Source organism: Ambystoma mexicanum, chromosome 4p (assembly GCF_040938575.1).
Source record: "Ambystoma mexicanum isolate Mex_15411 chromosome 4p, UKY_AmexF1_1, whole genome shotgun sequence".
Classification (NCBI taxonomy): domain Eukaryota; kingdom Metazoa; phylum Chordata; class Amphibia; order Caudata; family Ambystomatidae; genus Ambystoma; species Ambystoma mexicanum.
This window is the reverse complement of record NC_090927.1, coordinates 1,113,638,967-1,113,655,719: the sequence shown is the minus strand read 5'-3', so window position 1 is coordinate 1,113,655,719 and position 16,753 is coordinate 1,113,638,967. Positions and strand designations below refer to the sequence as shown.

Below are 16,753 nucleotides of genomic sequence, written 5' to 3'. Positions count from 1 at the left end.
GGGCACAATACGCAACATGTACTTTTTGAGACCTTTGGAAACCTTTGTAAATGGTACTCTGACAACCATGTGTGCGAGGAATTAGAGACTATGGGCCTCATTACGAGTTTGGAGGTAGCCATCCCGTCATTACCGGCATGGCTACCTCCAAACTCATGTCTGGGTCCGGGTCCCGAAAAAAGGGAATTACCGGGCCATCCTGACTTTTGCTGGCATGGTAATTCCCATTTTCGGGACCCGGTACGTCCCCATTCCCAGTTGAGCCCCCATAGGGCTCAATGGGAAGGGGGAGGATGCTAACAACGGACCCGTTAATGACAGGTCCGTTGTTAGCATCCTGGTCTGCTCGCGGGTGCCGGTATGCATGTGTGGCCAGACCAGACGTGCATACCACCACCCGCGAGCAAACTCGTAATGTGACGGCCTGGTATGAACGGTGCTGGTACCTTGCCGGCACTGTTCATACCATGGCCGCCGGGGTCGTAATGAGGTACTATGTCAGAGTTAATCTGAGCCCTCACCAGCATAAAATATATATATTTATATATTCTTTGTAGAGGAGGTTAAACAGGATATTTTTTGTTGTTGTTTCAATTGGAGTAATGAGTTTTGCACTAATGCTCTGACACGAGGCTACGCTATGCATCCCACATGACTCTTAGGGGTTGGGCCTTTTTTTTATGGGTACTGTCTCTACAAAGAATGTGGGGACTGGGTAGATGGCATCTTTTCTAACCAAAAAAATTACTGCTTAATGGCCGTGAAAAACGTAGGGAAAGGTTTAACCCAGGGATTAATAATGAAAAACAACATATTGGCATGGATGCCTTATAGTGCACCATGAAAACAGACTGACATTGCTACCGACACTTATGGCAGACAAAAACTGGGTGAGTACCTCAGTTGATAACACCTGACAGTATGCCCAAAGTGGAACCACAAACAATTAAAAGACAATCCCCACAACTGTCAATGTTCACAAACCTTTGAGGAATTTGATAAAATAATAGGAAAAATCACAGGGCACAAGTCCTGCTTTTTTATATGTTAATTTGACACGTTTTTGGAAGATGTCTCTGAAACAAAGTGTTTTCAAACTACTAGCAGCAATGACCGATGCTCTACAGTACCAGTAAACGTGAGAGGAAATTCCCACTGCACAAAGCCCATTTTCAACTCCACCTCCTCAGAGGTATTCTTCCTTTCTTCACTTTTCCCCAGAAGCTCAATGTCTCTAGAGCCCTGGTACTCTGTAGGCTGGACTATTACAACAGCCTCTTCCTCAATCTACCTTCTTCCTCTCTGCACCCCCTCCAGCTTCTCCACAATAGGGCGGCAAGACTTATCCTTGGCCTCAAGCCCTGGGACCGTATCTCCCGAGCCCTAAAATCCCTCTACTGGCTTCCAGTTGCTGCAAGGATCAAATTCAAATACTTTTGCATCATCCATAAGACTGTCTCTGGCCGAGGACCAATCTATCGACAACTTGCTCTCACCAAATACTCTCCTTACAGATCTTTACGCTCCTCTGACTCCAACTCTCTGCATGTCAGGTACTTTTCTAAGCAGAGAGCTGGTGGCAGATCACTCTTCTCGGCTGGCTCCCTCCTCTGGAACAGCCTCCCCCTTCCTCTCCGTCTTGAGCCTGTTCTCCTCAAATTCAAAAGCTCCTCAAGACTTCCGTCTTCACCTCTGCCTTCCCCCTCTCACTCCCGTACTAATACCCCACAGTCGCTGAGATTGGTGGCCTGGGACTTTGTGCCCTTCTGGGTCCCGGCCTTCAGCCCATTCACCCTCAGCCTTCTGACTCATCCCAGCACTTGCCTTCGGCACCCTCTGGCTTGTGTTCCCACAGGCCTGCACTTATTATTGCCAGGTGATGACTCTGTACCAAGTGATCTCTGCCAGGCACTTATTGTTGCAAATAACGGACTCCTTGTCACTCTGTGGAACTCATAGCACTAACCCCCCTTCCCTGTACCTTCTCTCTCTCCCTGCACTTGCACGTTCTGAATGCTAACAAGGCCCAGTAGGACCGCCCATGTTCCTGTACATCAGTTTATTCTTGCCTTTGTTACCATGTGCCTCCCCTTTGCCCTGTGGGCGCTTTGAAATACAATGAGCCTCATTATGATACTGGCGGTAGCCGGGCTGCCGCAAGTTACCATTTTTTTTCCAGCGCCCACGAATGGGCAATTACCAGGTCATTAGGGCCTTGCCAGACCATTTGCGGGCACTGGAAAATATTCTTCCACAATGGGAATGGGGAAGCCAGATGCACCATTCGTGAATGGTGCCGGTGCATCCAACATACTCTGCTCACGGGTGCCGGTACGGGTGCCGGGTGCCAGTATGGGTGCCAGGCCAGGCGGAAAAAAACCCACGAGCAGAACTTGTAGTTTGCCGGTCTGGTAGTAACGGCACCATTACTACCGGACCGGCAAACTTATAATGAGGCCCAATTTCTTGATGTGTAAGCGCCCTACAAATGCACAATAAATAAATAAAATGAACAAATAAATATATAGGCAAGGCAAAGTGGATGCCCCAGAGCTTCTTATTTAGAGTCAACTTTAATCTTTTATGTTTTTGAGGCTTATCATTTTGAGCAAAACGTCTTCATTTTTTGATAATACTGTGGCCTATATTTTCCCTTATTGAGGTGAAATAGTTGGCATTATATCATATTTTTATGCATAGTGCTTTTTGTCTGGCCCCTGCTTCTATGCACTGTTAAAAAAGGTTGTATTACTATGTAGCGCAGCAATACACGACTAAACAGTATGTTTTGTTTTGTGTGCATACATGTTTTTATCTCTGTGCAGCAGTGCCTTTGGTAGGTACTATGGCATATCTTGAAGTCTTGGAGTGGTTGAAGATCTCTCCTTATAATAAGATATAAAATATTTGTTTTTTTAGCCTATATGTTCGGAAAAAGAGTTGTAAGATGCTCCATTTACACTGATTTGTAAAGGATTGGCGTGGTTGGAAAGGGGAAATTGCCTTCCAAACTCTTCATACATGGATTCTCACTAACTATGCATGGTCACAAGTGGCTTACATTGTTGTTCAGTTTCGCACATGGAAAATAATGTGCGCACGAAGAGTAATCATTTCTGCACTTAGGGAAAAATAATTATAGGGAACATTGGCCTGCACTTCACATATGATGGCAGCAATTAAACATATGAATCTCTCACTTATAAATGGCGACCATACCAGGTGTATGAGGCATTAACTGACATGGGTCGCCATTATTAAGCATTTGAGGATGCACTTGGTATATGGTAGAAGCAACTGGATATATAAAGTATCTAATTTATTTTGACAGCACCTTCATAGACTGTAAGGATATAAGAGTCATAATAGTGCAGTATAATAGAGCTACATGTGGCATATTGGGAATGTGGGGCTTTACTTGGCACATGATTTGTAGGCCTGAAATGTGCAGCTATAATTGGCAATAGGTTGATAGTGGCATAAGTATGGCAATCCCCCCTGTCCTATGTTGGTTCTAACAGAGCTACTTCAGTCACAACATAATTCCCTCCATGGCATATCAAGTTAGCACTAAAGTTAAAATGCGGTGGGTATCTAAACATTTCTTATATCCGCAATAGTATTGATTTACTATATTATGAAATGTTTCCTTATGTACATTTTTTACATCTGTCATTCACTTCAGGTGTTGCCACTGGGTTAAGTGGCATGTGATGTCATTAGTGTCAAATGCTGTATGACATCACTGTGTGCGATGCCATCAGAAGTGTGATGTCACTTCAGCTACATCTAGCATTTTGGTCAAAGTACCAAAGGCCCAGTACAAAATGAAATGCCCGTGTGAACTATATATTGCAAAGGAATAACATATGTCCTCCTACCAACACGTCTTGAGGTTATTGCAAGTAACCAAGGAGTTCAGTGACCTTATAAAGGAATTCAGACTTTGGCCGTGTTCTTCAATTTTGTCACGATACTCCTCTATGACTTGTCAACATACGTCAGGGTGTACATTTTTTATTTTTTTTTTATTTTTTTTATTGAATGTTATAGTTTATTACAAATTTTTTGAGGCATGATTTTATCAAAGTATATTCTCATTCATATAAAATAACTAAGATTCAGCTCCTGAAGTTGTAATTCCATGTGAAGGTTATTGATACCGTCTCTCATTGGTTGAGGTTGCTTATTGCGTTCCAAAATTGAATGACTCTAAATGTCAACAGTTTATTATTTCCAGAACTAATTAAGGCCCAACACTGTTCTGGTTCTAGCTGCACTTTTGTTAAGGCAACATCCCGCTAAACAGTAGTCTTTTGTCTTCAAGAGCTGCGCAGTCAATGATAACATGGTGTAAAGACTCTACTTGGTCTTGTTGTTGGCAAAATGTACAAAATATCAATGAAGTCGGCAGTCGTTTCGTCTTAACCATAACGTCTCTTGTCGGAAGGAGGTTTAGACGTTTTTACATTTTCCCCTATAATTTACAAGGCAGACAGCAATGCCCATATAAAAGCCTGTACATTATGTTTTCACTAGAGGCTAGCTGTGACACAACTACTGACCTGTGAAAAGAGCATGACATCACGACTGCTCTGTAATCAGTTATTACACCTCTATGGGGACGTCAAATGGCGGCTGCTTGGGCCAGCCCAGAGAAGAACGCCAGTTGCCACTGCAAAACGTAATTATAGCAATGAGAAGCGTTTCAATGTTCTTTCCTGTAAAGTAGCTTTCTGTGACATTTTAGTCCTTAACTGATAAGTAACTGCTTATGGTAGTATGTTTTTTGTGCACTGCTGGAGTTGAGCACGAGTGCAACAATGTGCATGTTACTGCTTATTCTAAAACGGAAAAAAACGCTTTTAGCTGCATTTTATTAAACAGATACAATTATTTGTCTGCAACCAATTAAAAGCTGCATATTCATATATTTATTTTCATCCAGAGTCTAACGTGGTTATGTGTATGAGCAACTGGACAATCTCTTGCATTAAATGAAGCAGGAGGCCAGTTATTAAAGGTGGATGACATTGTGTGACCACCCAGTAAAGCTCTGCGTTTATTTTTATTTATTTTATTGAGCATTTGTAAGGTGCTCACAAATGATCAATAAAATAAACTTTGACTTGAAATGTCCTTATAACCATGGGTCGAAGTGCAACAAACAAGAAAAAACAGTGGAACTAGGTTCGCCGCAGCCACACCCGCTTCTCGCCCCCAAGTCACCTCAATTCAAAGCCCATAACTGGGACCTGCCTTTGGTCCAGCCCACAACAATGTGTTAGACAACAGTTCTGCCAAGACTGAAGAAAAGACAGTCAGAGAAAATGCATTTAAATGACTACTAATAGTTTTGATCACTGTCCCCCAGAGCCTGTAGCTTTATACACCATCTCCGTTGCAATCACCTACCATTCGCACCTCTTAAGAGATATGCCCAGGAATGTAGCCACACACCGCTCTCCCATTACCCCTACAGACAGCTAAGCCTACATCGATTCATGCTTAATTGGAGAAGACCAACGCATGCCGAGCAGGGTTTTGTGGCGGCTCAGGAATGGGGGTTATGCCCAAACATTGTATTAAAAGTAAACAAAAGCATTTAATCGCCAGCAAGATAGCTCAAATGAGACAGAGGAGTGTTATCAGCGAAGGGTGATTGCCCAAAATGTCACCCTCAGAATTCCAACTGCAGAAAGTCCGACTTTTTTTTTCTAACCCTCCTTGCACCACGTATATATGTGGGGGGTATAGGACATGCTAGTAGTATGGGAGGGCTGCGGGGGTCTCCCCCGCATATGTATGTGGTGTAAAGGGGGTTTCAAAAATAAATAAATAAAGTCACCATTTTCGACCATTGGAATTCTGGGGGTCGTAGTGATCACATAGATCCTCAGTAGAGCACAGTTTAGAATCCCCAGTAGGAGGCAGGTTAACAAAAACACAAAGGTTCACTTCCTGGCCGCCCTGGAACTGTGCTCAGTGGCATAAATAAAGGGTACGATGGTGGATTTCCTCCAAAAGTCGGGGAAAGCCCTAGCTTTTAGTTCCTGCCTGCTTCAACCCTTGATATTTACATAGTTACATAGAAGGTGTGATTACAACATGCAGATCTTGCAGCCCACGAGGCAAAAGTGGGCACAGAAGCATCTGCTCCCAATGACTAGTGCACTAGAGACCAAACACACAGTATATAATTTCACTGCGTAGGCTGGCCTCACCCCTTAAGCCACTGACCTCACTGGATGACACCGTTGAGTCACCTTAACATTGGCCCCCAAAGACTGGCTAGTAGATTACACATAAAAAAGTGCGACTGATAAAACACTGTATGATGACACCCAGAGTGTTCTGCTCTGAACGAAAGCTCAGTGAAGCTGCAAGCAGTCTGCAACCTATGGCTCTTCAGATGTGTTGGACTACAACTCCCAAGAACCGTAACCTTTGACTATGCTGGCTGGGGCTTATGGGAGGTGAAGTACATCATAACATAACATAAGAAAACATCTGGTGAGCCAAATGTTTCCGAACCAGAGTCGTGCGCCTTCGCAAAAAAAGGAACAGACCTTGGGCCTCATAACGAGTAAGCCTACCGGCACCGTTGTTACTGGACCGATACACTACAGGTTTGCTTGCCGGAGCCGCTGTGCCCGACAGGGCAGACCTTGCCGGTCACAGCAGCCACGGTAAGCAAGCCGTAATGGAAGCACTGTCACTGTCATTAACGATGCCCGTGCTTCTGTGTTCCCCATTCCCATTGACTCCTTTGGGACTCAATGGGAATGGGGAATGACAAAATTACTGGCGCCTGACTTCCGGGCCGCCGGACTCGGAATAGCCTGGTGGCACTGGAAAATCAGGCGCTGGTAATTCATTACGGGTCCGGCGGCAACCTGCCGGTTTTACCGCCACGGTTACCGCCAAACCCGTAATGAGGCCTCTTGTCTTGCTCCTTACTTTGTCAAGGGGAAACACACGGAGGCAGCAATAAGGCCTAAATAGTAACGAACACATGATATTTCGATCTGAAAGAAAAAGGCATTCAGAAAGACAATATCGAGGTGCATACCTGATGGCATGGCCACACTGAAGGCTTTCGACGGAGGACCCTGGCCTCTCCGGTTGGCCGCGCGGATTTTGAAGACGTAGCGTTCACCAGGCTGCAGACCATCGATGACGGCGGATGTGGTGTCTCCGGGATACGTGATCGACTGTCCTCCGAAAGGCTTGAGGGCCGGCGAGTACGAGAGAATGTATTCTGAAATGATTTGGCAGACGGTTGGAAAGAGGAAACAGAAAACAGTCCTGTTTCCAGCAGACAGACTGTATGGGCGGGATGAATTAGAATGTGCATTACCAGGTTTCGGTAATTAGCAATGCGTGTCATGTCAACAGCTGGCATAGGTATGGTCAACCACGAACACACATTCACCCACATGAAGCAGGAATAGAGAAATGATTCAATAACTGTGAACCAGAGCATATTGGAATAGGCTGCATAAATAAGCACAATTTGTATTTTTTTAGTATTTTAAAAAAATTTACAGACACATCTGATGTGTAATTTACTCAAGCACAAAATGCATCCAATTTATAAAAGAAGACTGCAGCATGCACGTTACTCAAATATCCCTGATCCTTTGGGGATTGGCCCTGTGCGACTGCATTGAGGCGATTCAAAAAGATCAAGGGAATGTGAGCAATTTTTGTAATTTGCCTTTTTGCTACATTTTCTTGTGCATGCATTTTACATAAATTACACATCTACATTTTTGGCAAGTGGTTTTGGGAGGAAGCATTGCTCCTACAAATCACTCCGTGTTTGTCTGGAAACGCTCTGATGTAATTGGATACGTCATACTGCGCAGCTGTCGTTCTATTTTATTTTTTTTAGGTTACTGAGAGGGTGGAACTAAATAGAATTTCCACATTTCATTGGGAGAGCAAGCAAACTTTCATCCAGATGTTTTTTTTTTCAAATTCTCAATTTCCGTGCATTATCCGGAAAATAAAAAGTTAACAACACACTTCACAGATTTGTGCATCTTCCTGGGGTCAAGGACACAGTGCATTCACTACAAGGTGGCATGTGAAACTGTAACTCTTTACCGCTGTTAATACAGAATTCAACAGGTGCGTGACGTTGGGCACAAATCAGAATTTTCCTAGAGGAACATATAAAGCCAAGTGATGAGCTTTGCCAGGGAACACTGTGCTTCTGCTTACGCCATCATTAGGTCATTTTGGATCCCGTCGGAGGGAACAAACTATGACTTAATCTTAAATGGAGTTTCAATCTGCATTATTCCTTAGCCATCTTGGCAGCACTGGGGAATGGAGGCACTAGGAGATTTATGTATTAATTGGTGATGTATTCTGTGCTGTATGCAAGCTATTATCATTTCTCAACACCCAATAAGAACGAGGTGGGAGGGAGGAAAGTGGCAGGGAGGGCAGAAACAAGGGTGCTCTTCTTGGCAACGTTTAAAGCTAGACAAAATGGTGTCATTCCAGATGCCGGTATGAGTACAAGAAGTTCAAAGATTTAACGTTGGAGGATCATCAGAGGGCACGGAGAAAGATGGCAGCCTAAGCTGGAGCTCCCGCTCATCCTCAGAATTAATCTGTTAAAGCGATCTGTTTCCCCGTGATATGGGTCGCAGAACCTTGTGGGAAGGCACCCGAGGACGTGAGCTCTGCTTTGGTGAAACCGAGAGCCCTTTCAACTACCTGGGTGCAGGATACAAACCTGCCACCAAGACGAATAGAGAAGGTGGGTTGACTGAGGAGGTGGTGCCAGAGCCGGACCCATAGCCGGCTCCTGAAGACTGCCAACACACCAAGCCTCCCTGAGGAGACACGGACAGAGGCTGAGCCCAGCCGCGCCCCTCTTCTATCCTGTACAGACACCGGCAAGGGCTGCCTCTGAGTAAACTGCAGCGCGACCGCTCATGGCACAAAAGGCATGCAGGATGATATGATATGATATGATGGTCTGACGGATCCAAGGGAGACTAAGCCCGGACAGAGTGGAGTGGTGGAGGGTGGGGGATCACACTGCCGAGGTGCACCCACCCGTACATTTGCTACAACCGTGGTTTTCACTGAGGTGAGGCACTGCAGGACGGTGGGGGTCAGTGCTGTGACACCCCCGCCCAAATTAAAGGAAGGCAGCAGAGCAGAATGGCTGTGGACTGGCACACAGAGGAGGCTGTACAGAGGCCCAGAAACTGGTGAGGGGGACAGGGACTGGCCTGGCAGGAGGCCTGTGAGAAAGGCAGAAGAGTGGGGGGAAGAAGCACCCACGCAAAAACAGGACAAGCACAACGGGTGGACGGTGACTCCCTGCCGGGCGTGGTGATCACAGGGAACACCTCCAGGGAGAGGCTGACCCTCTTGAAGTGAGTAAGTAGAGAGGCCCATCTATCTTGGCAGGCCTCAAAGCCAAGGGAGAGAGGTGCAGGAGGCTGCCCCCGAAAGTAGGTGAAGAGTGGCAAGCAACACACTCTGGAACACTACAGAGGGCCTATGGGGAGTGTCCCTGGTGGGAACGGAGGGAGACAGTCACGACCATGGTGAAAGAGATACCGTCAAGGCAACAAAGAGTAAAATGGAAAGATATACATCTGGAACAGCGGGCAGAACATCAGTAGCTCAGGGCGCAGAGGAAATGCCTGCAGTGGGGAAAGCGGAACACACAATAGCACGGGTCTTGAAAGCAGTGACTGACTCCAGAAATCAGCATGGAGGGCAAGATCGGGGAAGTGTGGGTGGAGGTTATCCTGCTTTGGACAGATTTGAGAGCAGTGTTGGAGAGAGTGGGAGAAGCCGAGGAGCACTGAAGACACTGTGAAATCCTTACACACCAAGGTCCAAGTGCTGCAGAAAAAGTAATGGGCTCTGGAGAAGAGAGCCGAGGATGCTGAGGGAAGGTCCTGGAGGGCCAACATCAGGATAGTGTGCCTCCCGGAGAGAATCGAGGACCCTGCAATGGACCATTGCCAGGAGAAGTGGCTTAAGGAGGTGCTGAAGAGGAAGGAATTAGCTGCATTCTTTGCAAGTGAGAGAGCGCATAGAGTCCCAGGTAGACTGCCTCCTCTGGGAGCCCCCCAAGACCGGTCCAACTGTTCAATTACAGGGAGAGGGACGTAATCCTTCAAACAGCCAGAAGCAAAGGGGCAATTACAGTGGAAAACACGAAGGTGATGATCTTCCCAGACTACACTTTGCAAGAGCAGAGTGCAAGGAGATTGTTCAAAGAGGCTTTGGAACAACCAAATAAAATACATGCTCATGTTCCCTGCGAAATTAAGAGTGATGAGTCGGGAGAGATTCTGGGTGTTTCAGAACCGCAAGACATCTGCGACTGGATAGAGATTGAAGGGCTGGTGGTTACAGCACCGCCAGGGAGGAAGGCAGATTAGAGTCGTAATCAGGGCAGAAACGAAGGGGAAAGGCCTAAATTGGACAGGGAAGAGAGAGGGGGCCCACCATTGCAGGAGTGGAGAGACGGATACAGGATTCAGGTGGTTACGGATGGAACACTTCGCAGAGTTGACTCGACCCTCTGGATCGGGGCTCAGATACCCCCCCAATGGGGGACAGAGAAGAGGGACCGGGGGATTGAATGCTGGGCTGAGGTGGTGATAGTGTGAAATGTGGGATGATGGTCGGGTAGGTTCTGGTCTCACAGATTCACATATTTCTATTGCATGGGGGAGGCAGAGGGTTTTCAGTGCGGCAGCAGTAGTTAGTGGGAGTATGACTGGGTGGGATAAAATGGGAATGACAGGGAATAGAGTTAAGAGGGTGGGTGGTCTTGGGGGGACAATGGGGGAGAAGGAGTTTGATCATCTGTTTATAGGGGCCAGGTTATTCAGGGTGACAGGTGCTTCAAGGTTGGGGGAAGAAGTATGGGGAGGGAGCAGGGAGGGCACAGAGGGGGTGATGGGGGTGCCAAGTTGGGTGTTATGTTGGATATCAGAGGCAGTGGCAGAGAGGGTCAGTTGAATGGGTAGACAGCGCCTGGGGTTATGATTGGAAACAAAGAAACAAAGGCACAAACCATTGAAAGGTAGCAGTGGATAACAAGAGCAGCATAAGGTGTATCTCCTGGAATGTGAATGGAAAGAACGATAAGCTCAAAAGAAATATGGTATTCCAGTATCTAAGGTGGGTAAAACCACATGTTGTATTTCTTCAGGAGACCCATCTCCTGGGAGGTACATGTCGCATACGGGGACGAGGGCAGTATAAATGAGTGGTTCATGCCGGGTTCACAAGCAGTTCTAGGGGGGTGGGTATACTCATGAGGAAAACTTTGCCCTATCAGGTCACTGGGGCATTTCAAGAGGCAGTTGTCAGGGTGGTGGGGGTGCAGGAAGGCCTGGGACGAGAAGCAATCTCCTTTATAAATGTCTGTTCCCTACCTGCACTACTACGGGACAGACTGGAGGAGGTCAAAAGGAGAAAGATGGGGATACAACTGGGTCTTACAATAGTGGCCAGAAACTTCAATGAAGTAATCATGCCATGCTGGGATAGACCATGCCTTTGCTTCATAAGCCACTGTAGACAAATGAAAGGGGGTGGGTTACTTACCCAGGGGCATCTCAGATCATGCACCACTGACGTGGATGATAAAGACTCGGACTGACGCAATGAGGGGTGAATGGAGACTGGGGATCAACCAAGTGCAGGATGAGGATATAATGAGGGAATTGAAGCAGGAAAAGGAACAGTATTTTAGTACCAACAAGGAATCAGTGGAATCCAAATGGGTTCTGTGGGAAGCTTACAAAGCAGTGTTAAGAGGGAGGACCATAGCCATAGTGACGGCTAAGTGAAGAGAGAGGGAGAGATAAATGGTGGAGGCGGAGCCTAGGGTATTGGCTTAGAGGACCAGATGAGGCAGTCCCACTCAGAGGAAACAGAAAGAGAGCTTCGGAACATTAGAGGAGAAATTAGGGTTAGGTCCCTTGAAAGGGCGAAGGTGAACTGGTGGCACTGGGTGTTTCTTATATATGAATGGGGGACAAGACTTGGAAGCTTCTGGTGTGGCTGGCATGAAGAGAGGAAACCAACAGGGTTGTGTGTGAAATTGAATGGAGGGAGGCAGGAGAGAAGACGAGGGAACCGGTGGAGATAGCCCAGGCTATTGCCAGATACTACCAGAAGCTGTACTCTATGCAGCTCACTAAGAGGTAGGCAGAGGTGGTGAACTTCTTGGGTCACTTGGAGTTGATCCACTTATCGGTAGAGCAGAGAGAGGTATTGGAGGTGGCACTATGATTAGAGGAGATGGTACAATTAGGGAGAGGTAAATCGGCTGGGCCCAATGGGTTCCCATTGGAACTCTGGTTGAAGCAGAAGGATGAGTTTTCGGGGGTCCTGTGAGTGATGTTCCAAGAGAGCAAGGAACAAGGAGCGCTCCCTCTGGATCTCAGAGACGTTACTATAGTTCTGATGCCTAAAGAGGGGAAACCAAGGGAGTGCTGCGGGTCACACAGACCAATATCCTTACTTAATCCTGGCAAAGGCCTTGGCGAATAGGCTAAGCAAGATTATAGCGGATGTAGTGAACGGAAATCTGTGTGGATTCATCCTGATTAGTTCACCTAGACTGAACATTGGGTGCCTCCACCTGGTCTTGGGGGGTGGGAGGGCGAAGAGGTTGCTGTGTCCGGTAGACATCCTGGCATTGGGTGCACATAAAGCTTTTGACTCCATTGAAAGGGTATACCCGATCGCGGTGCTGCAGAGGATGGGCTTTGGCGATGGCTTCACTGGCTCGATCAAAGTGTTGTGTAATGGGTTAACGGCCCGGGTAAAGGTAAATAATGTGATTTTGGAGAGATTTACACTAGAACGGGGAACCAGACAGGAATGGCCACTATCACTTATGTTGTTTTCCCTGGTCCTCGAGCCCTTAGCGGACTGGATCAGGGGGACCCAGGCCTGTCAGGATTTGTATGGCCAGAGGTCAGAGAGGAAAGGATATCGTTGTATGCAGACAACATCGTGCTGTATATTACTACCCCAGAGGTCTCAACACCGAGGATAATGACAATCCTCAAGGAATTTGGATTGTATTCTGGCTTCAGAAAAAACTGGGATAAATCCATTCATTACCCAGTGGACTGGGGGGATGGAAACAGAGGTAGATATCCACCTCTAAAAATGGAAGCGGAGGGGTTTAGATACCTAGGGGTGATCATCAAGCAAAATGCCAAACAGTGGACAACTCTACCGATGTTCTTGATGGGAAGAGTGGCAGTCTACAAGATGGGGACCCTTCCAAGACTACTGTATGTGGTGCAACACGCGTCGATGGGGAAACAGGCAAGGACATTTTACAGGATTAAGAAGATACTAACAGAATTCCTATGGGGAAAGAAAACAACTAGAGTCAAGTTAGAGATGTTGTACAACACTCAGTGGGAAGGGGGACTGGCCTCCCATACTTGAAGATTTACTATTGGGCAACACAGTTGGCCATAACAACAATGGCATATCGGGGAGGTAGAAGTAACCTGGTGGACGCGGAATCGGAAATGATGGGCACGAATGGCTGGGAAGGGATCTTGTATGGAGAACCCCAAAAGGTCGACTGCTTGCCACTTACAGCTGCAGCGGGCATGGCCTGGACACAAGCCTATAGGTACCTGGGATGGGGGAGGAAAATTATGTTGGAAGCTAGGATCTGGGGGACTAAGTGCACTGAGGGGATCCAGAATGTGTGATGCGGAAGGGAGTGGATGAACAAAGGGATACAGAGGGTGAGTGACTTTGTAACCACTGGGGGAGGTCAATTCCTTTCAGGAAATGAGGGAGCAGTGGGTGTTGCCTAGACATGACCAGTATAAGTACTTGCAGCTTAGACATGTGCTGTGACCACACTTAAATAGGGTCTAGGATATCCCACAGGCTTCCCCAATCGAACGAAATGTACTGGATGGTGAAATAACGGGGAAGCAGGTCTCAATTCTCTATAAAGTTTTACATCTACATTCAAAAAAAACATTAGACAAACTGAGGGAGAAATAGATGACGGAGAGTAAGGCGGAAGCACTACAGCATCCCACTGAGGTGGCTGTTGCAGCCCGACTGTGGTTGATACAATTTAAGTACCTGCACAGGGTCTTCTACTCCAGGGACAAACTAAAGAAAATGGGTAGAGGGGAGGACGACTCCTGTCCCAAATGCAAGACCCATGAAGGGACCTTTATTTACACGGTGTGGCAATGCCCAAAGCTGCAGCAGTATTGGGAGGGTTACGACGAGAAGTGGAAGGGACCTGGGAGAGACCATTACACTGGGAACCCAAGGAGAAGCTATTGGGGATTTGGAGAAAGGAGGAAATGGACAGATATGAAAAGGGCTTTATAATCACTGCATGTCTAGTGAGCAAACGCGCAATTATAGCAGACAAATTGATGAGCCCGGACACTCCAACAATTGGAGCGTGGAGACCGGGATGGATGTCATTAAACAATGGGTTCAAGTGGTTTACAAACACAGGGGATGTCCACAGAAATATGAAAAAAATATAAGAGGTAAGGGTAAGAGTTGGAAAATGGGCGCGGCGAGGGATGAGGAAGGGGGAATAGGGGGCTTAAGGCTCATGCTCGGGATAATGGTGCTGGTATTTTAATGTGGAAGAATTTTCTGTAACCTCTGATAGATCCATTGTTCTGCAAAACTCAATAAAAGGTTGTTTACATAAAAAGATTAAACGGTTGGCCTCTTACTCTTGGAAGGATTGTTGAAATAATGTATCTTTGTAACTTTTCTAAACTTGCTTTGCTCCTTTTGAAGTCTAAGGTCCTGAGGTAAAATATTCCCTTGGATTGGGCCTAATACAATCACAAATTTTCCTATGAATCAGGCTTTGTTAACCCATTCAAGGCTACCTTTGTTAGTCAGCGTTGGGTTCATTGCAGCGGTACAGTTTGTGCCCAATTCTCTCAGGTAAATTGGTATCTGTGGCATAATAGGCCTAATTATCTGTAAATAATAGTTTAACTACTTAAATACCAGCCCACCAGGAGCCAAAAGTTCTGGAACAACAAATATTATTTTCAAGGGTGTCTCTGACTTGGAGCCGTTAATGGCTCCCACCCCTAAATAGGTACATATATGCATGTGTTGAAGCAAACCAAGACCACATTTTAAGGCGTATATCATTATCCTATTCCGATGCAAAGGGCTAAATGTGAAGTGTCCACAAGTATTCGGTAGAGATCCTTCAAGGCTTTACAATGTGATATTGCCTTTTCAAGTCAAGGCCTTGTCGAACTGCATTATTTTGAAGGGGAATGAGTTGATTTGGGTTCTTTTAGTGGTTATCTTTCCTTTTGAGTCACGGGGTAATAGCTAAGCATGCAGAAGAGAATTGACTTCTAGACTACTACTTGCAGTGTTTCAGAATAAGAAAGAACAGATACCCCTTTCTGCACGGAGCGAGCTTGTCATATCTTTGCAATGATTAACCCACCAATTAGAAGAAAGTGGTGTGCACCCATTCTGTAACTGCATTTAGATTAAATGCATGCTAGGTGTGGCATTCCATGTCCTTTCACCTTCCTGGTGATCATGCGGGCCATCTTGGAAATTTAGCGTTAGCAATAACATTGGGAGAATTATACATCTTGAAGTCAAAAATGTGCATACATTATGGCAAAAACACTAAATGGAATCCTTTACCCATTCTTTGCAGACCAGTCAGAATTGCCCACCTAATATAAGACCGTTGGGGAGATGTGTGTTTCCACCCAATCCGAATTATCTCAAGGATTCAGCTGAATATTTCGTGCATTCTATTTCCTAATAGGTTCTTGTGTGCAGGATTTGCGTGGCAAGTCTGAGTGCACATCGTCCTTCTCCTCTGGAGGAGGGGCATCTTTCTATGCCATGCTTGCTGCATTTTACCAACATGCCCTTTGAAGAGAAGCTTGATGACAGGAGACCTGCTCATGCGTTCTTCACTTGGGCCAGGAAGCAATGCACTAAACTGATGAGGCAACACTGGCATCTGTCGTGGGTGCAGAATTAAGAGCCTCATGTGGGGTTTCTGGGCTATGTCTTTTCCTTTGTTCTGGGGGCACTGTGCAGATCTAAAGCTATGGATTTACTGTAAATGTTGATTTTAGGTCATGGTTAGGAATCACTCATTCTCATTAAATTGCTAAAACAGGCAGTTCATGGCTTATTTTTTGATGACTCATATTTTTAGGGATGGGGGATCCCCAAGCTCTCCCTTGCCCTATCCACCCCCTTATCATGATTTACCATTCCATGTATTTTAGCTTCCTCCTATTATTTTTACTTGTCTTTTCCTTCTATTGTGTATTGGAACTTTCCCTCGCCTTATTTTTTTTTGAACAGGTGAATTGTCCGTCCTTAGGCTTTGAAGGTTTTTACACCCAGGGCTTTGCATCCGAAGTTGGTGAACTGTTGTCATTGGCTCAGCAAGGATTACCCGCACGGACCTAGAGGCACGTCCCTCTCGGTGATGTTGCAGGTGTTTGACTGTCAGAAGATTTTCATAAGGTCACCACAATGCCCTAGGCTGTTGTGGATATTAGTCACCCAGCTGTATTCGCTTATAATGCGTAGGGAGGGATTGTCCAATCAAAGGTGGGGCTGAAGAAACATACCTATCGCCCACCATCACAGCTGGATAGCCCCTGATGCCTAGCCTTGAGGGGTGCTGTCTTTGGAGCTCATACTATAAAAGGCATATACATCG

General features: G+C 46.2%; 1 protein-coding gene across 1 annotated transcript in view; it reads right to left on the bottom strand.

The window, feature by feature from the left end:
- FNDC1 (fibronectin type III domain containing 1) overlaps positions 1-16,753 on the bottom strand; it is a 962,270-nt gene that overhangs the window by 535,118 nt on the left and 410,399 nt on the right. Inside the window, exon 7 of the mRNA XM_069606705.1 lies at positions 7,073-7,261. Coding sequence (XP_069462806.1) covers positions 7,073-7,261 — 189 coding nt within the window. The remainder of the gene's footprint in view (positions 1-7,072; positions 7,262-16,753) is intronic.